Source organism: Perca fluviatilis, chromosome 3, assembly GCF_010015445.1.
Source record: "Perca fluviatilis chromosome 3, GENO_Pfluv_1.0, whole genome shotgun sequence".
NCBI lineage: Eukaryota > Metazoa > Chordata > Actinopteri > Perciformes > Percidae > Perca > Perca fluviatilis.
In genome coordinates, this window is record NC_053114.1 from 41,381,900 (window position 1) to 41,402,510 (window position 20,611).

Here is a 20,611-nt window from a genome sequence, read left to right on the forward strand (position 1 = left end):
CTTAGAAAATAGTTAAAAACAGTCAAATCCAAAAGATATTGCAACTTACACTAATATTAAGAAAATGTCCCATATTTTAAGAGGCTGTAACCAGTGAAAGTTAAGCACTCTTACTTTACTTGATAAAATATTCATCAATTAGCGAAATTGTTGATAATTTTCTGTTGATCGATCAGTAAACAAATTGCTGCATCCGAATCGCAAACCAGGAGGCAAGTCAAAAATAAAAAAATCAGTGCAGAAACGATTAGTCGTTTAAGCAATTAGTCGATTGACAGATAGTAAATCAAAAACAATTCATCAATTTTCAAGCAAAACTGCCAAACACTGAGCTTATTTCATCATGTGTAGGGCACATCGCAAAGGGTGGAATATGGACTCAAAAAACACAAATCGATGATTTTAAAAACATATTGCCATGTAAAATAAGGGCATTTTAATTTGGGAACCTTCTGGGAAATTGTGAGGGTCAATATTCTTTATTTTCTGACATTTCCCTCAACAACTAATACATTTTTTTTTTTTATTAATTTAAAATGTAGTGAGGTGCCATGTGCTGCAGCCTTAAAACAAATGCATTGAATAGGCTAATTGATTCAAATAAAAAAATGTACACACATGAGAGAACTCTGGCTGGGAGGGTATAGAGAGAGTTTGCTCCAACACAAATCCAGGGGAATTCTGGGATACAGGAGTAGAGGCGGACGGGTGTGGCTTGGAGGCTGCCTCCGTTTCCATCGGCTCTTCCTTTTCTAAAGCCCGGTCTTCGGGGGGCAGTGAAGTATCCATCGCTTCATCAGCACCTGACAAAGCAAACTCATTTTAGCTTCACTTACCGGCTGACTTGCTCTTTCAATTCAAATTCAGCCATCAAAGTAGGTTAAACCATTCACCGTGTTCATTCTCTGGTCCAGTTGGTGAGCTGGGAACAATTAAAGGGGTGTGGGTGAAGTTGTCTGGGGTGGGGGCAACATAGTCAACAGAGCTCCTGGAAAAAAGGGACAAAGAGAACAGAATATCAGGTCATTATCTACGTTTCGCTTGTGTGAGGACAGTAAGGATGTTAATGATTAACCGTTTAACCCTTGACCAACAATAAGAATTCTGACCTATTAAAAACAGTATTATTAAAAGAAAAAGAAAAAATCTAAAAGTTACAGAAAAACGTCTAACAAGCTGCGTTCTAAGCTTGTTTTTACTGCTGAGCTCGTGGCTCTCTGCTGGACAGCGCTGCTATATCGACGAGGACTCAGTTGCTTGCTTGTCAGTCAACGGTTAATGATCGGTTAACAGGGTTTGTCCACTAGGATGGCTAGTGGACAGGATAACTCAATATGAGAGCACTCTTGTGACTTACTGGGACAGACTTTCCTGCACCAGTGTTCCCTGTCCAGACAGATGCAGCAGTCGCAGGGTGTGGGCCGGTGTCGAGGTGGGGTGAGCCTGCTGCTCCGGCTCAGACACTGTGCTGTCCACCGCAGCACCTGAGAGTAGCACAAAGGTGTATGTGTGTGTGTGTGTGTATATGTATATATATATATAAACACGTCAACAGTCCAACTTTCAACTTGTATAAACCACTTTCTGTTTGACTGACACAAATTACCTGGCTCTGAAATAGAAAGAATTGTCAGCAACACTCTCCTATTACCTGCAACCTTGAAAAGACCATACAGGTTTGCATATGCACAAATGTACCTGTCTTGTCAGCGTCGAACATGTCCTCCTGCGAGGACAGGATCTCACAGTCCTGCTCGCCCTGCTCACCAGAGGCCTGTGAGTGCAGAAGAGCCTGGACGCTCAGCTGCCTCCCCAACGGACCCGGAGGCTCTAATGAGCTGCTGGAGCTCACCTCAGATCTGGAGGAAAGGAAAAAGAAAACAAAAAAAAACGCTGCTCATCCCAAAGCAGTATGTACACCGTTAATGGATGTAGGATTTAAACACCATATGGAGCTGTACCTCACTGCTTTGTTGTCCTGACTCTCTGAAGTCCTGGAGCTAATGCTCTGCTCTGCTTGTGATGAAAAGAAGGTGTAAGTTAGATTGACTCTAAACTATTTGATGTCAGTATGAATGCTCTGATCAGGTACTAAATAATGAACGGTTAATCCCAGCCATCATGCTTCCAGTGAGATTAGGAATTTATTTCTGCTCTAACCGACACACACATTGTGCATTTGTTCATTCCACCAGCAGCCTCACAGTAAAAAGTAAACGATGAGTGGTTCCCCTGGAGCAAGTATAAATATGTTGCCTCGACAATGAACATTTCAACCCTCTTATACTTAATGTATGCATGAGTAAATAGTTGCCAGAGAGATATAAACTCTAGATATAAATGGACTAAATAACAATGAAACATAAAAAGGCTTAAAAAAACGTCTCAATACCTAATTTGGTGCGTCTTTCGCTGTCTGGCTGCGGTACGATGTCTTCTTCTTCCTCCTGACTGTTCCTCGCTTCACCTCGCAGATCCTGACTCTGAGAAAGCTCGAGAAAACCAAACTGAGAGGTTCCCTCTGAAACACAGACACACAGATGTCATCAAACGCAATAACAGGTGATGGAATATTAAATTCTATACTGGACACGGATGTTATTCTTCCTTAACACGTGAGAAGAGCTCCTACCCTCAGACTGAATGCAGTGTGTGGTAGAATCGGCTCCAGAATCCATATCAGTGTCCTCTGCTGCACACCTGCAAGAATAAGTACCAGAGTGAAAACACTATATCATTGCCTTACCCTGAGCATCATCAATCAGTAAACATGTCTGGTCCCTACATACTTTTTCTTGTTCGCTGGAGGGCAAATGTTTAGAACTTGACTTTCCTCCTGGAATGCAGAACTGGGGTTGTCCGCCATGAGAATGCCTACATTAAGACAACAGTGTTGTTGTTTTTTTTATAAAGGATTAGTAACATACATATGAATGCCATATCCATGTTGTTAAAAAAGCACTGACCTGGTTCGGCTTGGTTGTTACTCTGGGAGCTCTCCAATTGGCTATCAGTCTGAGATAATCTGCTTCCTAACGGGGAAGATATCAGTTCCTGGACGAGAAAAAATCTTCACTAGTTGCACAAAGCAACACACTGTAACATATATCAATATATCAAACTAATTCAAAATATAAGGGGGAAAAGCAAATCTGCTGTAATGAGTCGGGTTCCCTTCAATGTGAGCCAAAAGAGAAAAAGTTCAGATTTAGAACTTGGTGAGCAAAAGATTTGCCCGTCTACTAAACAAACTTGTTAAAGCCATACAGCTTATAATAAATGGCAGTGGGTGACACAGATTTGATGAGAGGTGCCTGGGTGCTTTGTCTCAAGTCACTATACTCCAGTCTAATTTGCTCAAGTTGTCAACCAAAATACTATAAAAGAGTGTGTCATGTTGGCAGAAAAGCTGATCAAACTTAAACAAATCAAATTCAGTTTGGAAAAAGATATATACAGTACAGGCCAAAAGTTTGGACACACCTTCTCATTCAATGTTTTTCTTTATTTTCATGACTATTTACATTGTAGATTCTCACTGAAGGCATTACAACTATGAATGAACACATATGGAATAATGTACTTAACAAAAAAGTGTGAAATAACTGAAAACATGTCTTATATTTTAGATTCCTCAAAGTAACCACCCTTTGCTTTTTTGATAGTGCTGCAAACCCTTGGTGTTCTCTCAATGAGCTTCATGAGGTAGTCACCTGAAATGGTTTTCACTTCACAGGTGTGCTTTGTCAGGGTTAATTAGTGGAATTATTTCCCTTATTAATGGGGTTGGGACCATCAGTCGTGTTGTGCAGAAGTCAGGTTGATACACAGCCGACAGCCCTATTGGACAACTGTTAGAATTCATATTATGGCAAGAAACAATCAGCTAAGTAAAGAGAAACGAGTGGCCATCATTACTTTAACAAATGAAGGTCAGTCAGTCCGGAAAATTGCGAAAACTTTGAACGTGTCCCCAAGTGCAGTCGCAAAAACCATCAAGCGCTACAACGAAACTGGCTCACATGAGGACCGCCCCAGGAAAGGAAGACCAAGAGTCACCTCTGCTGCTGAGGATAAGTTCATCCGAGTCTCCAGGCTAAGAAATCGCAAGTTAACAGCAGCTCAGATTAGAGACCAGATGATAACCACACAGAGTTCTATCAGCAGACACATCTCTAGAACAACTGTTAAGAGGAGACTGTGCGAATCAGGCCTTCATGGTCAAGTAGCTGCTAGGAAACCACTGCTAAGGAGAGGCAACAAGCAGAAGAGATTAGTTTGGGCCAAGAAACACAAGGAATGGACATTAGACCAGTGGAAATCTGTACTTTGGTCTGAGGAGTCCAAATTTGAGATCTTTGGTTCCAACAGCCGTGTCTTTGTGCGATGTAGAAAAGCTGAACGGATGGATTCTACATGCCTGGTTCCCACCGTGAAGCATGGAGGAGGAGGTGTGATGATGTGGGGGTGCTTTGCTGGTGACACTGTTAGGGATTTTTTCAAAATTGAAGGCATACTGAACCAGCATGGCTACCACAGCATCCTGCAGCGACATGCCATCCCATCCGGTTTGCGTTTAGTTGGACCATCATTTATTTTTCAACAGGACAATGACCCCAAACACACCTCCAGGCTGCGTAAGGGCTATTTGACCAAGAAGGAGAGTGATGGAGTGCTGCGCCAGATGACCTGGCCTCCACAGTCACCGGACCTGAACCCAATCGAGATGGTTTGGGGTGAGCTGGACCGTAGAGTGAAGGCAAAAGAGTCAACAAGTGCTAAGCATCTCTGGGAACTCCTTCAAGACTGTTGGAAAACCATTTCAGGTGACTACCTCTTGAAGCTCATCAAGAGAATGCCAAGAGTGTGCAAAGCAGTAATCAGAGCAAAGGGTGGTTACTTTGAGGAATCTAAAATATAAGACATGTTTTCAGTTATTTCACACTTTTTTGTTAAGTACATTATTCCATATGTGTTCATTCATAGTTGTAATGCCTTCAGTGAGAATCTACAATGTAAATAGTCATGAAAATAAAGAAAACACATTGAATGATAAAAGGTGTGTCCAAACTTTTGGCCTGTACTGTATTTAACATCTCTGCTACCTCAATAGCAGGGGGGGGAAGTGGTCTAAAGTTCAATGAACTCAGAGATTCAGATATGGCTGCAGGATCTGGGCCACGTGAGCGCTCGCCTGAACAACCAGCCACCTCGGGCCTCTCCGTATGCAATTTGCATGGCAGCTATCTGAGCTCCAGTTTCCCCCACTGTCCAAAGACATGTAGGTTATGTGAATAGGGATCTCTAAATTGCCCATAGGCATATTGTAGCTGTGAATAGTATAATGGTACTATATGTGTCAGCCTTGTGATAGACTTGCAACCTGTCAAGTCAACTAGGGGTGTGAATCTTCCCTGGTCTCACGATTCAATTACGATTATCCTGTCAACGATTCAATCCGATCCGGCATCCCGATGTGTCACCTCCTCAATATTATTATTTATTGCTACACATGGTTTTCATCAACAAATTCAAGCACTCCCTATTTTATTGTATCTTCTCTTAAAAAAAAGACACTTCCTGAATGTAGTGGAATCTGAACACAGCACACAACAACAAACAAATGGCAAAGACAAAAAAAGCAGCGACCGGAAAACCAACAAGTAACAGCAGTAGGCAATAACCGATTATGGTCTGTCACTGCATCGACGCAGAATCCTCCACTTCCACATCGCGACGTAATTATTAATTTCAACACCCCTACTGTCAACTAGGGCTGCACGACATGAGGAAAATATCTAACTGCAATTATTTTGACTGATAATGCGATTGCGATTTGATTCACAATATTGGAGGGAATGATCATTTTTGTCTCATTCTCATTGAAAAATATTAAAATGAAAATGATTATAGTGTGCTTTTTGCGAGGATCTGTACCAAACAAAGATTATTTGTTTTAAATCTTTTATTTTTAAAGATAATTTTTTGGGGGCTTTTCCCTTTACTCGATAGTAACAGTTGGATAGACAGGAAAGGGGGGAGAGAGAGACTGAGGGGATGACACGCAGCAAAGGGCTGCAGGTCGGATTTGAACCTGTGCTGCTGCAAAGAACTCAGCCTACATGGGGCGCAAGCTCTTACTGGGTGAGCTAGAGGTCGCCCCACAAAGATGTTTTTCTTTAGTCTGTAGGATAGGATTTGTAGGCCGGGACGTCTCTGCAGCACCACACTACTTCATTCAGAATGGTTTGACACATATTTTGCCTTTAACAAATATTGCGCCCCCTCCTGTGATTGGGATATTGCACTAGTCCATATTGAGATTTCGACAAAATTCAGATTAATTGGGCAGCCCTACTGTCAACCACAATAAAACATCAACAACATGTCTGGCAGCTTGTCCAGAGTGTACCCTGCCTCTCGGCCTCTCGTCCAATCTCACCAAGTGACCCTGAATAGTGGATGGCTGGCTGGATGGATGGATGGATGGCTGGATTGATGTCTCCATCTGTGGACAGGTTGTGCGCAGGATGGGGTTAGAAAACCCAAAATATATTTGTGGGAAAGTGTCAACAAGCTGGCTGACCAGCAGTGGTGGAAAGCAACAAAGTACTTTTACCTAAGTACAATTTAGAGGTACATTATTTGAGTATTTCAGGAAAAAAATATAGAACTATTTACTCCACTACATTTATGTGACAGCTGTTACTTTTTATTTTTCCAGATTAAAACATTTCACACAAAATTAATTTTGTTTATGACAACTGGATTATGTTATAAAATACAATGAATTGTTTTTGTTTAATCTACCAGTATGTAAATAAATAAAATATTTATAATTACTTCCATTTTGGAGTAAAATGCTGCTCATACACAAATTCATCAGGATTAATATAATAATAACATATTAACATAATAATATAACACTAACAGGGGCTGTTAACTTTTTTCTATATTTTCACTTAAGTCAAATTTAGCAGCAGGATGTTTACTTGTATTGGTGTTTTTCCACACTGTGGCATGGATATTTGTACTAAAATAAAATAAGTTGAATACTTCTGCCACCACTGCTGACCAGTAACGTTACAGTTGTTGGGCTTGTTATGCACTCTACAAACATCAGTCTCAACCGCTCCAGCAGAAGCTATAAGCCAGCCCTGGATGTTAGTTACTTGGTAAAATCAGTTAACTTTGCAGCTCACCAGAACCGGACTGCGGGAGGTGGGCTGCAGGCTGGACAGGCGCCGGGCCAGCAGAGCTCGGTAGCTGCTTTCGGGATCGTCCTCCAGAGCGACACTGTCCGGCTGGGAGTCCTCCACGATCAGACACGGGTTCTCGGGCTGAGGCAGGCTGGAGTCCAGTTCACTTCCACCGGGATCCATGAGGTCAGGCCGTGGAGCGAAGACGGGCTGTTGTTAGCTAGCCAAGCAACAGTAACACAACGAAGACATGCATGTGTTACTACTAGCTAAGTCTACTATTGTTACCTGCAACTAGCCGGTGTTAGCTAAAGCTAGCTAGCAGCTAACGTTATTGCTCCGGCCAACAACAAAGCGTGTGCTGCCCACTAAAGAGTCAGTGTGCTCCGCAAAAAAACTTCGACACACGCCTGGAGCCGCGTAGGTTATTTGACTAATAAGTTAGTAAGTAGTTGTTGTTGTGAAGTATTCATTCATTCACCTTTATTTAACCAGCTAACTGTTATTTTCTTCAGAAAACATACACACCCACTCCAGCTCAGCTCCTCCTCGCGGCAAAACTTACCAAAAGCGATTTCATTGGTCCGGTTGGAACAATGACGTCACATTGGAATGCTGATTAATTAAAGAGATATTAAATTAAGAAGAACATTTTAAAAAGAAAGAGAATTCCAATTAATAAATTAAAAAAAAATGACTATAATAATAGCCTACATTAAAATAAAATAGAAAAATTGTATCAGGATTTAATAAAAAAAAAGTGTTTAATCTATTTTTTATTTGGTATTTGGTGCATGTTTTCTTTTTGCTAAATATTAATTCTGTATTTAGTACTCGTCATTCCTATATTTTATTTCATTTGGAAAGGTAAATGCACCTTCTATTTAGCTGCTTAATGTTTATTGACACAAACTATTTATTGTATTTTATATTTTTGCTTTTGAAATGAATTAAATATCAGTATTTTGTCATGTTGTACACTGCATATCATATCATTGTAATTTGAAATAAATTGCAAATTGAATTTTCATTTATTTCCATCAATATGTTATGCAGTCTGTAATCACTTTTTAACATTGTGTTTTGTCCTTGCATCTACCATATTAATACGCTCTTGACTATTGGTATTTTCTTTTCTTTTTATTATAACGTTCCTTAATGGTTTTACATGATATATTACTATGTACTTTTACAATATGTAATGATAAATCATTTGAAAAAGAGAAATCTAGGACATTGCGTCCCGTAGTGGGATCTCTGAGACCTTCAGGGGTCCTTGAGGGGGCTTTCAGGGACTCCAGCAAAATAAGATATAGGTTAACTTTCACCGTCATTTCCTCAGCTAAGACTCACTGAGTTTGATGAGTTTTTCCCACAGATTTCTTTCTCCCTGCTGTCACTGGCTCCACTCCTCCTGCACATCCCCAGCTATCTGATTTCATATTTTAATCATTACTAAGGCAGATTTGACTGAAGAATCTTTACATAAGGAAATCTGGAACACAGTCTGACTGCATGTGGGTTTGAGGTGTAATGAATTTGCATCTGGGCATTCTTAAATAGGCTACTTGAAGGCAAACACTGACTAGTTTAGAGCAGGTTTATCTCTACTTCTCAGTTTAGGATAACTATGCAATACTCTCGTCTTCTCTTCTAGAAAGTGAGATCTGCATTGGAAGTCGTAACAGATATTAATCTCTATCAGTATACCTGTGAGTGTGATTGTTGATTTTAAGTGATTAGAAATTGCAAACAAGCACAGGTTAGATAAGATTGCATTTCGTAAAGAGCTTTCAACTGGTTTGAAGCTCACAGTTTGGGAGATTAACAGGAGGCCTTTCAAATATTAACATCACTTTGTCATCATCCTTTGACAGCCTCAGTTTCCATGGAGACACCACATTTCCTGTAACACCGCAGGCTATGCAAATGCAGATCACAGAGGTAGTGGCAGAGAAAGTATAAAGCAGTGAGCATTTGACTGATTGGGGCTGCTGGGAAAGTGAGTTGCAACACAGAAAGTCTTCAGAATGAATGAGACCTGGTTGAAAAGAGTCACACCGACACTTGGATTGTCTCCTCACCTCGGAACCGATTAGAGTCATCACAAGCACAAATGCTTTTACCTTAAAGACCTACAACTAGCTATGAATACATTTAGAAGGGCGCTTTATAAATCAAATTGTATCCTGTGAGAAATATCACAGCCACAGAAATGATATTAAACACCATGAAGCAGGATAAGGTCATTATAATTCACTATACAGACAGACTATAACTTCCTTAAGAAACATTATTCTTCACAGGGGTAGAGATTACATTCTCCTGCAGAATCCAAATTTGAATGATTTCAACATACAGATGCTCATCTCTGTATTTCAAGCTTCTGGGTCATTTTCTGCTCTGCTCCAAGTCATCTGAAGGTGTATCATGCCAAAAATGAATGAAACCTGGTTAAAGTCACACTGACACTTGGATCGCTCCTCACACCTCAGAACCATCTTCTTCAAGAGTCAAGACCCCGGATAAGAGTCATCACAAGTAGGCCTAGAAAACCTTTTTACTGAAAGACCTAAAACTATATAAATACATTTAGAAGGGCGCTTTGTGTATCAAATGAAATCCTGGGAGAAATATCACAGCCACAGAAATGATATTAAACACCACGAAGAAGGATAAGGAAAGTATAATTCACTACAGGCAGACTATAACTTCCTAAAGAAGCATTATAGTGATTATTTACAGGGATACATTTGCAATTTTCTGCAAAATAATTCTCCAAATTTGAATGAGTTCAGCTAATCTCTGCATTTCAAGCGTCTGGGTCATTTTCTGCTCTGATCCAAGTCATCTGAAGGTGTATCATGGCAGACAGAAGCAGCCAGGGCCTGACCACAGCTCTGGTTTACAGGAAAGCATTAGCAGGAATATCAGTGACCAGCATCTCAGTATGAGAACACTGATGAGGTGGAGACATCCTGGCTGGCAACAATGCAATAATGAGTATACCTTATTCTGCATCTATCCAGCCATCCAGCCATCCATCTATCCATCTATCCATCTATCTATCTATCTATCTATCTATCTATCTATCTATCTATCTATCTATCTATCTATGTTTCCATCCATCTATCTAGATATCCATCTAGATATCTATCTATCTATTCATGGCACACACAAAAAGATCAGGGAATCTAATTCCCAGCCCCGGTTGGATGCTGGTGTGCATCAGCCTCCTGCAGCCAACCTTACCGACTGGCACCGCAAAGTTCAGCGTAACGTCGTCATTTCTGCAGGTCGGGCTGCCACCCACATTAAGAAATGCGCAGCCACTACCCAAAATGTCTAATCTTAGCCACCTCTGCCGCTGACAGACACTGAAAACACACAGTGGAAGCATAACGCTGCTCCGCGTCCTAATCATCAACCATCCCCACTTACTACCTACTGTTATTCCCCCTCCTCCGCAATGCAAAGAGAAAAAAAAAGAAACAAAAGCTTTACCTTAGGAATCAATATGTCCGCTCTTGGGCTTTTCCAATTTCTTTCACTGCCCCGTCCGTTGCAATAATAACGCTTCCAACATCGCTCAGTCCTTCCGTGCCTCTGTTTTGTTGAGAGTCAGGGTGTGGAATACACACGCATGGCACGTAAAGATGCTAAGGCATTTTTTAATGTAGATGCCATGCTCATTTCCTGGAGTCACACTCAGCTGCTCTCACATGGATGATGAGCAGTATTACATTCATTTAGAAACGCAAAAATGTATTTTTTTTTATTATTTTTTTAAGTAGGCTACCCCTGGTTTATGTTGAAGTACTCCTGGTTTGGGTACATTGGACTATAAGATAAAGAATATCACCAAAAGTATCTTTTAAATACTGTTATATGTGTAATGCCTTATAATGCTATAAAGTTTTCATGCCCTGCTCAATGTGTTGTCAATATAATGCCAACTCACAACCTTTGTGTTACAGAAGGAGCTCATTTAAATGTTTTAAATTATTTTTTTTAGTCTCTATTTCAAAATATTACTTTTCAAATAAAGCCAATACAAGGGAATTTAATGTGCTTTCAATATTAATATGTGATAGAATACAGGAGACTTGTATATACATTTGTTACATTTGTGTGGATCTGCCTGTGGATCTTTTAGTTTTTTTTCAGATGACAATATATTATTTCTAATGTGAAATTGAATCTATAATTGAATGTAACGTGAAGACTTTGCAGATGCAATATTCATAATAATGCATAGATGCAACTTTGGGAGACAAAGAGGTTAATCAAGACAGACAGAGCGATTAAAAAAAAAAGTATTTTATTACATGTGCTTGTTTTGAAAGTTTGTAAAGTTCAAGACTTAATAAAAGAATACTGAGTGTCTGTGAGAGTTTTCTAAACACTTCCACACTCAAAATGTTGGTCTGTTCAAGTTATTTTATTTCATACTAAGCCATGGCTGTGAAACATTATTACATTGTTAACACAATATGCACAAAGTAAATGAACTTTAGTGCCACATTAATGACTGTACAATGCATTTGCCTAGGCTTTTGTCTTTCATATTTTCACTTTTCACTATCATTTTCTCCCTTCATATACTTTTGCAACTACATTTATATAAGACAATTCTATTATCTTTAATCTATAACGATATTTCTTCAGCATTTCTGAAGAAAGCTGATATCTTTGTTTGAAATGATGTATCTGTAATTGTTCTCCACTTGCATTTATGAAGAATAAAAAAAAATCTGCTCTTGTAGCTTCCATTCTTCCCAGCAGAGGCCAGTAGACGCTCTGGAGTGTCTGAGACTGGAGTGCTGACTCACTCCTGGTAACAACACATCTTCCTGAGGAGAGATTTACACACAGAGAAAAGTCCAAATGAACCCCCCCTCCCACCCCATGGTGATCCATCTCCACTGCAGGAGGTGTCACACAGCTACAGCCCAGCAGCAGCACAGCCTCTGTTCTGTAAACATGTAGAGAGAAACCAGCATTTACAGGAACAGAGGGATGATAATAATATGATCAAATATTGCCTGTTTATTAGGTACGCCAAGCTAAAACTAATGCAACAGTCCTGCAACAAATCCTCCTACATTAATCAATCAGACTTTAGTTAGTAAAGACCCAACAATTTCAGTAATTCCCCCAAGAGCAAGCAGTTAGTGGCGAAGAAAAACTCCCTTTTAGGGAGAAACCTCGAACAGACCCAGGCTCTTGGTAGGCGGTGTCTGACAGTGCCGGTTTGGGGGTGTGATGAACAGTGGCAATATCAGTCACAATAAAGATAATGGAACTATGACTAGAAATAGTAGTTGTAGTAGTTCATGGCGTAGCAGGGCACAGCAGGGCGTAGCAGGACGCAGCAGGGCATAGCAGGACGTAGCAGGGCACTGCATTTACATAGCACATACAATAACACACACACACTCTCCCCCCAGCCCCGTTTTTATATTCATTCATTTAAGTTATCACTATAGTTCAAGGAATACTATTTTTTTGTTTTATAGCTATAGTTTATAGACTACTTTCTAATCTAACAAATCTAAAACTTTACAAATGTACATGTCAAATATCTTTCTAATACATTTCTCGTGTTGTTCCCTCACATAATATAACTAAGACTATAAAGCAATATGGCAAATTATCCCAAGGGACATATGAGGGCGTCCCCGGTATATTCTCTATCTTGTAAGGGGGGTCATTGGCTGAAAAAAGATTGAGAACCTCTACGTTGTATAGTGTATCGAAGGGTGGGAGTTGCCACAGTCAATGTCCAAGTGCCACACCCCCTGCACTATAATCACATCAGGAACAAAAGAACACAGAAATGTTACAAAGATCAAAGTACTGCATCCATCGAATGTAATAAATCAGAGAGACAACACATTCTGAATAGTTGTTAACAAAAGTCCTGCTCAACCACGTTGACACCTGTTCTGTGTGTTGGCCTTCTGTCTTTGTCCACTTTAACTCTGATGAAGACAGGTTAAACGTTAGTCTTTTGAACACTTTTGCACACACGTATTTAATGTTTATTTCATATTAATGTTTAATATGTTTATGTATGCAATAAATCCTTTGCCGATTCTGATTCAGTTTGCTCAATTAAAGGCTGCAATGCTCCGGCCTCTTGTTTTCCTTTTCTTTTGAGTTTGCTGTCCTCGAGCTGAGGGGCACCTGATTCAGCTGCATGCTGGAAGATACAGAGAAGAGAACACTGTTTCAATAGCCTAATATAATAATAATATCTCCTGGGGCGTGGGAATTTTATCATCATACAGTAGAGCAAATCTGCTTAGAAATATAGGAAATGTTGGATAGGATAGAACAACATGATGCAATTCTGCTAAATAAAACATCACAGTCATTATTCATTTCACTTGTTTTCATTTTAAACAAATTGTATATCTGAATACAATACACATTTTCCATAGGATTAGTCAGCCACTTTTGTTTGCTGGTTCCATGGTATCAGAATTTTGGATTCTAATACCATAAACACATATGCAACATAAATTGATGCAGAAAAGTCACACATTGTTGAATATAAATTCACCAGAAGGCTGGAAATTAAGCGTTTGAGATTTTTCTGGAGGAGGACACCCAGACCCCCGGTTATAATGTGTCCCCGAATGTTCAAACACAACCTATACCCCTGAAACGTATCCTTTAAATTATATGTATAATGCTTATAATGCTATGAAGTTTTCATGTACTGCTCAATGTGTTGTCAATATAATGCCAACTCACAACCTTTGTGTTGCAGAATGAACTCATTTCATAAATGTCTTATGCCTAAGCCTAAAATAATTTGTTTTTTTCTTCGCTGACTGTGAGCCTTTGTTGTCAGTGTTACTCTCTGCACAGTTGAAGCTTGTTTTGCTCACGATGGGAACAAAGAGGTGTCAGTTTAGTAACCAAAGCACATTGCCTGGTACTTGCAGTGACACTGATATATATAGAACCCTTTGTATGCCACAAAACTTCTTCTTTTTCCAGCCCCTTTTGAAAAGAGATACTGTAAGTGGCATTGATCACAATCAATAACCCCAGATTATTATGTTTTTTCTTTTTTTTTACAAGTGTTTTTATTGTTTTAGAGAAGATACAATGTACAATGCAATATTACAATGTCAATTACAATCTTTCTATTAACCCCATCCCACCCACAACAAACTGTTTTGTCGAGGAAAAGATAGAAAGAAACAAATAAAAACAAAAGAAGGAAATAAAAAAAATAAAAAAATTAAAACACCTTTCTTCTGTTACTCATGATAGCAAATAGTGTAATCATTGTGCTTTACAATTCTTAGCAGTTACTAAGAGGGAAGTGTAGTAAGTCCTTCAAAGTAAGCCAGTAAAGGGCCCCAATTCTTTTCTGGTTGATCCTCTAAGAAAGTATTTGATTTTTTCTATTTTTAGAAACATCATAACATCAGAAAGCCATGTGGCGGCTTTTGTTGGTGTAGACAATTTCCATTCTATAAGTATTCTCCGTCATGCTATTAAGGTTTCAAAAGCAACAACACCTTCCTTACTATTGGACATTACCAAGTCACCCCCTTGTACCCCAAACACGGCTATTGTAGGGCTAGGTTGTAGATCTAAATGAAAGGCTTCATTTAAGACTTTAAATATTGACGCCCGAAACTCTCTCAACATGGAACATGACCAAAACATGTGAAGTAAATCTGCTCTGTCCATTCTACATCTGTCACAGATGACATCCATAGATTATTATGTTTCAAGAACATTATTTGCGGTTAGCGCTAGCTATAGTTTTATGAATGTTTTCACACATTTCAGCATGAAAGTTTATTCTTGAACTTTGGGTATTACATTACAATGAGTTGCTACAAAGCTAATTAAGACTATCAGCTCCACACAACTCTCTCTGGATTTCTCAGTATGGCTATGTTCAGAAGATTGTGTAGCCAATCCTAGTAGCCAAGGAGGACACAAAGGTTTAAAAAACATGATGGACTCTTCAAAAGAGGTAATTATCTTCACTCGAGTTTCTGCGCAGGAAAGTCACCGGACACCACAATCTTCTGAACATAGTCCTACTGAGAAACACAGAGAGAGTTGTGTGGAGCTGATAGTCTTAATTATCTTAGCAACTCATTTGGCAATGGCTTGAATGTAACAGACGTTCATTAAAATCAAAAAGTTACACACTAAAGCTTTAATTCACTTTAAAATTAAAAGAACACAAATAACACAGCAATAAAACAATTGAGCAACATTAAAACAGGTATAATAAAACAATGTCAGTGTTTTCCCTATGTTTGTAGGAGACTTATTAGATATATTTGGGCGGGGGTTTAGGGGTCTTTCCTCCAAAAATGTTTTATGTTTTTCAATAAAATAAATATGCAATTTCACATCATTTTGGACCATTATTGTTTCCATATCCGTGTCTAAAACTTTGGAATAGCTATAGCAGATAATAGATAAATAACAATCGAAAAACTCAAAAGAGAAAACTTGCTAAAGAAGTCCAACTACAATCATTAGATCTGAGAAAAGTCTTTTAGTTAGTTGGATGTTTTTTTTTGCTGTTTTTGGTGCTTTTTTCGCTGGTTTGGGCACATTTGTGCCACATTTCACATTCATTCAGCTCAGGTGCTGCCAAAAATGGCTCGGGTGCTGCACCTAAGATTTATAATGTAAAACCAGCTGTGTTATGGTTGGCTATAACATCATGAGTAGAGGTAGGTTTTCAATTTAGATGATATGGTCATCTTCACTGTCTTCCTGCTCTTCAGCTACAGTGACAGTAGGCTTCAGCAGTGTCATAAAAGAAATATGATCAACATAAATTCTCATGTCCCTCTTTTCCCTTTGTCCAATGAAATGCTGTGACGTCAAATAGCCACATAACCTGCCATCCAATCACACGTTCACCGTCCAAAGAGCCACACCCACCAATAATCCTCCCAGCTCATCCTGCACTGTCATGATGCTTGCTCCGGATGCAGTTGTCATGGAAATGGAAAAGGGCTTAGCGTCCACGAGTGGCACCGTTACCATGGAAATCCCCATCGCAGCAGCTGCCTCAGTGGAGCGAGCAGAATCGGAGGAGTGTTTTCAGCATCATGGACAGCAGCGCCGCGCCGGAGCTGCGTTCCAGCACAGAAACTATCACATGCTGATTGTAATCGGAGAGATTTCCACCAGCCATCACCTCGACGCCGCCAGGGAACAGATCACACAAGGTAAGCCAACAGAACAGAGGAGTGGCCAGCAGACAGACGGTGCTGCAGGGGAGAAGACGCAGAAGTGACGTGAGCCCAGGCACACTCACTGCAGCTGGAAACATCCTGGTGTTCTATCAAACCTGTTCTTAAAATCCAAGTGTTATCAAATCTATTTCAAATAAACACCATGGTAACTGAGTTTGTGTCCTCTACTGTCCTTTGTGTAAGTGTTGAGCTATTGTATTTAAAAAGGGTCCATCTAGGGACGTGCATTGCAAATTAGCTTAGGCTACAAATACTGTGGTGTGTGGCATTTAGGTCTATGCTACATAAATAAACAAAAAAGAAAAAATATTACTTGTAGCTGTTTAACTGTGCGTTCACATTCAATTCTCCAAAGTGTCTGCAGTTTCTTATTAGCTGTCCAGTAGTTGAAGTATTCTTATCATTTACTTCAGTAAAAGTACAAATACACCAGAGTCTAAAAAAAACTCCATGACGGGTAAAAATCATGATTTCGATGACAAATGCTGCTTGCTCTAACTATCGGCATGAAAGCAAGTGAAGAAAAGTGTAGCAAGTGTCAAAAAGTGTATTTGGATTTTTTAAGGATGACCGGCTTTGGAGAATGAATATAGATATCTGTACATTTTGGTGCAAACAAAACCAGCAACCATTCAGTAAATTACATCCACAAAGGGATGTTTTCTTATTAGCTGTACAGTAGTTGAAGTATTCTCATCCTTGTGACCAGCTTGTGACATCCTTGTGACCAGCTTGTGACTGATTCTTTTAAAACCAAAAGTTATTGTCGTATGGAAATGTACGAGTGTCCTCATGCAGCTGGTATGTTTGGACATTAGACACCGCAGTGTCTTTATTAATGCCCTCACTTTATATGTATAATGTGGTATTAAAGCTGAATTTTCAACAAGGCAAGAACAAAGAAACAGGACACTATGCACATTTAGAAATAGAAATGCTTCATTTCACATAGGTGATTCTCTGAAGACAAAGGTGCTGTCGAAGAATCTCTGTCAGACACTTGAGTTCAAATGTTGCGCATAATTTACAGCATCTTCTTCTATCGATGAACATAATTCATGCTGTTCTGTTTTTAAACAGGTTTGCGTTCCTGGAATGTTGATCTGACCGTTTGTGACCTGAACAAGGAGCTGCAGCTGTTTGAGACCAGGCACACCGCTCAGTTCTCTTCACAGGTCAAAGGTCAGCCTGAGTTCATTACTGTACAAAAACGTGTCTTGTCTGCAGCATTGACTGTATTTTGCAGCATGTACAAGTTGTTTGTGTGACACGTATCCCCGAGCGTTTATCTCTTTTCGTTGCTTGGTGACAATTCCTGCCAGCTCTGAGCTGTGATGGTATCAGAGTCTAGCTAGGGGGTAGTTCATGTGTTGCTATCATCTTATCGGCCATGTCTGTGACTGACTGCAGAGAGACCACGTACTGACGACATGTGTAGATAAGAGCTGTAATCGGGCCTTCAAAGTTAGGCCCGACAAGAGCCGAGCCTGACAGAATTCGGCCCGAGCCCGACAAGTACATTTTGATTGACAGCTTTTTAAAAGCCCGAACCCGTTTACAGCCCGACATTATTCAAATGTGTGTGGATCAGTGTTTCCCAAAGCCCAAGATGACATCCTCAAATGTCTTGTTTTGTCCACAACTCAAAAAATATTCAGTTTACTGTCACAGAGGACAGAAGAAACTAGAAAATATTCACAATTAACATGCTGCAATCAAATAATTTTTACTTTTTTCATAAAAAATGACTCAAACCGATTAGTCTTTATCGATGACGTTTCATTTCCAGTATTGTTCAGGTGCCGCTGGAAACTCGTCCGACTGTCCGTCACCTTCTGCTTTCTTTGTTCTGTAATTCTAACCTCCGGTGGATTTGTGAGGACTATGGTTAACTGCTCCTCAGATCTCTGCAGGGTAAATCCAGACAGCTAGCTAGACTATCTGTCCAATCTGAGTTTTCTGTTGCACGACTAAAACAACTTCTGAACGTACACGTGTTCCACCAAAACAAGTTCCTTCCCGAGGCTATTTTGCAGAGGCACCGTTGAGCTTAGCGCCCCCCAAAGACGATTGTGATTAGTTTAAAGAAATGCTGATGAACCAGAGCACGTTTCTCTCCCATCCCGGAATGCTGTGTGGACTAGGCAGACCCTCCTTCGCAGCGCTGTGGAGGAAGGTCTGGCAATGTGAGACTACAAACTGATAAATCGGTTATCAAAATAGTTGGCGATTACTTTAATAGTTGATAACTAGTTGATTAATCTTTGCAACTCTACTGCAGAGAGACACTTTGACAAACAGTGGATCTTCTCGGCATCTTCTTTGTCTTCTTCCTTCACGCATGCATGAGAAGGTTCCTGGGGAGCGAGAGACCACGACGCAGCCTGCATTGATCAGGCTCTCATATGCAGACTGCATATAAGAGTGGGAATCAATAAGGGCTGAATGTGAACACTATCTGCAGGGGGAATATAAGAAAGCCCTGCGTGGCGGTGAATGGAGCCAGTGTTGATGTGAATCTGGCTGGGATGTTACTGCGGCGGATGTGACTGCCCTCTGGGTCGCTGCTTACTGTATTATTCACAAAGAAAAGAAGGCTTTTGTTTCCCGCATTTATAATAACTATTCAGCATTTTCTGAAGCTTAGTGGGGTCAAACAGACAGAGAAGAGAGAGAAGATGCATTGGCTGAAAAAAAGGGTGTTCACTGAGGACCATTTGTTTTTGGGCAGTTAGATCTTGGTGCACATCGATCCTCCCACACAGTTCTTTGGCTGGAAGTGTTATATAAAGAGTAGAAACAAGTTGTTTGTTGACATCAATGCTGTGATTGTAATATACAGGTATCACAAATGACAAACGGCGTCAAACCGTTTCATAATCAATCGATTGTTGATAGAAATCTATCTTAAAAAGGTATAGTCCAGCGATTTAGTATTGCACTTCCATAAAGTTTACAGATCCTTATGAGAGACAGATCTGAAGAAAAAAAAGATGTTCAAGATTGAAGTAACAGATGATAAGATATCTTAATTTATAGTCCACATGGGTTAAACTCCATATACACTGGATCCTTCTTTCCCATAATGCAACAAATAGCATGATTTTGTTTCTCCCTCCTTGCCCAGGCTGTTCTCATTCACAGTTCATACTTATATCTACGAAAAGTAATGCGCTGTTTATTCTTTACATAACCCAAGTAATCGTGATCCAGGACGTGCAGGGCTGGCGCTACCGAGGAAGTCCGGCAACGTAGTATAAAGAGCAACAAGGTTATTTGATGCTTCTTAGATCGATACAGCTCTGCATGATTTTTTTTTTTACATTACGTCATTGTCTCACTATCATGATCCACTCAGGATGCACAGCCTCCTCCGGATCTCACATTTCTGTGACACCACGGCAACATCTTTTCCCTGTGAATCTGTCTTTTTCAGCTAGAATATTGAACCGTTTTATCACCTTCCATCTGTCAAATGCAGCAGCCATTAAAGACTATGTTTTGTATTTTGGCTGTCTTGGCAGCAGCTGCATGAATATTTCTCCATAAATTATCCTCCATGACAATTATTGCCAGCATTTTCATTTCATTTCTTCTGTCTCACCTGTCACAGATTCATCCTGTTTCTCTGCTGCCTGAACCTCCCCCCCCTCCCTCTCAGTCAGCGCACTCTTTTTTTTTTTTTTCTTTATCTCTCTTTGTCCCTCTTTGTCCCTCCTGATGTGGAGATTTTACTGGAGCACAGGAAGAGGCTTAGTGCTGCTGGAGACTCAGGGATGCAGTGATGGCTGGCTCCAGGCTGAGCAGACATACTGAAGGGCAGAATATTTTTTCCTCTTGGTGGAGTTAACCCTGCCCCTGCCAGGACCAATGTTATTTCTGTTTGTGCAGTCATGTATTTATACCTGTGTGTACCTTGTGTAATATTCTCTAGACATGCAGAGGCAATATTATCAATATATTTTTGTCTGTTACAGATTTCTACAACTTGCCACCACAAAAAGCGTACTGGTTGCAATGTGTGATGCAACTGATGCAGACAAAAAAAACATCTTTTAATTTAAACAATTTCTGTCCTGCTTTGTTGTAAGAGTAATTATTATACATCAGGATTACTTCTTGAGATAATACCTCAAAAATTCAAACAGGAGTCAA

The 20,611-nt window shown here is 39.9% G+C and overlaps 2 protein-coding genes across 16 annotated transcripts in view; one reads left to right on the plus strand and one right to left on the minus strand.

The window, feature by feature from the left end:
• The window catches only part of tp53bp1 (tumor protein p53 binding protein, 1), a 31,301-nt gene extending 20,385 nt beyond the window's left edge, over window positions 1–10,916 (minus strand). For 4 of the 15 annotated variants that reach the window (XM_039794396.1, XM_039794398.1, XM_039794402.1 and 1 more), the window contains exons 1-11: window positions 7,203–7,720; window positions 6,413–6,508; window positions 2,967–3,054; window positions 2,790–2,874; window positions 2,633–2,700; window positions 2,393–2,521; window positions 1,962–2,016; window positions 1,699–1,859; window positions 1,358–1,484; window positions 894–988; window positions 619–803 (exon numbers count right to left, since the gene is read on the minus strand). In XM_039794396.1, coding sequence (XP_039650330.1) covers window positions 619–803; window positions 894–988; window positions 1,358–1,484; window positions 1,699–1,859; window positions 1,962–2,016; window positions 2,393–2,521; window positions 2,633–2,700; window positions 2,790–2,874; window positions 2,967–3,054; window positions 6,413–6,508; window positions 7,203–7,382 — 1,269 coding nt within the window. In that variant the 5' untranslated portion in view covers window positions 7,383–7,720. The other 11 variants (XM_039794406.1, XM_039794405.1, XM_039794399.1 and 8 more) reach the window with 9 other exon arrangements.
• A 5,269-nt stretch (window positions 10,917–16,185) lies between these two features.
• Window positions 16,186–20,611, plus strand: part of map1aa (microtubule-associated protein 1Aa) — a 47,091-nt gene continuing 42,665 nt past the window's right edge. The window contains exons 1-2 of the mRNA XM_039795076.1: window positions 16,186–16,429; window positions 17,537–17,638. Coding sequence (XP_039651010.1) covers window positions 16,198–16,429; window positions 17,537–17,638 — 334 coding nt within the window. The 5' untranslated portion in view covers window positions 16,186–16,197. The remainder of the gene's footprint in view (window positions 16,430–17,536; window positions 17,639–20,611) is intronic.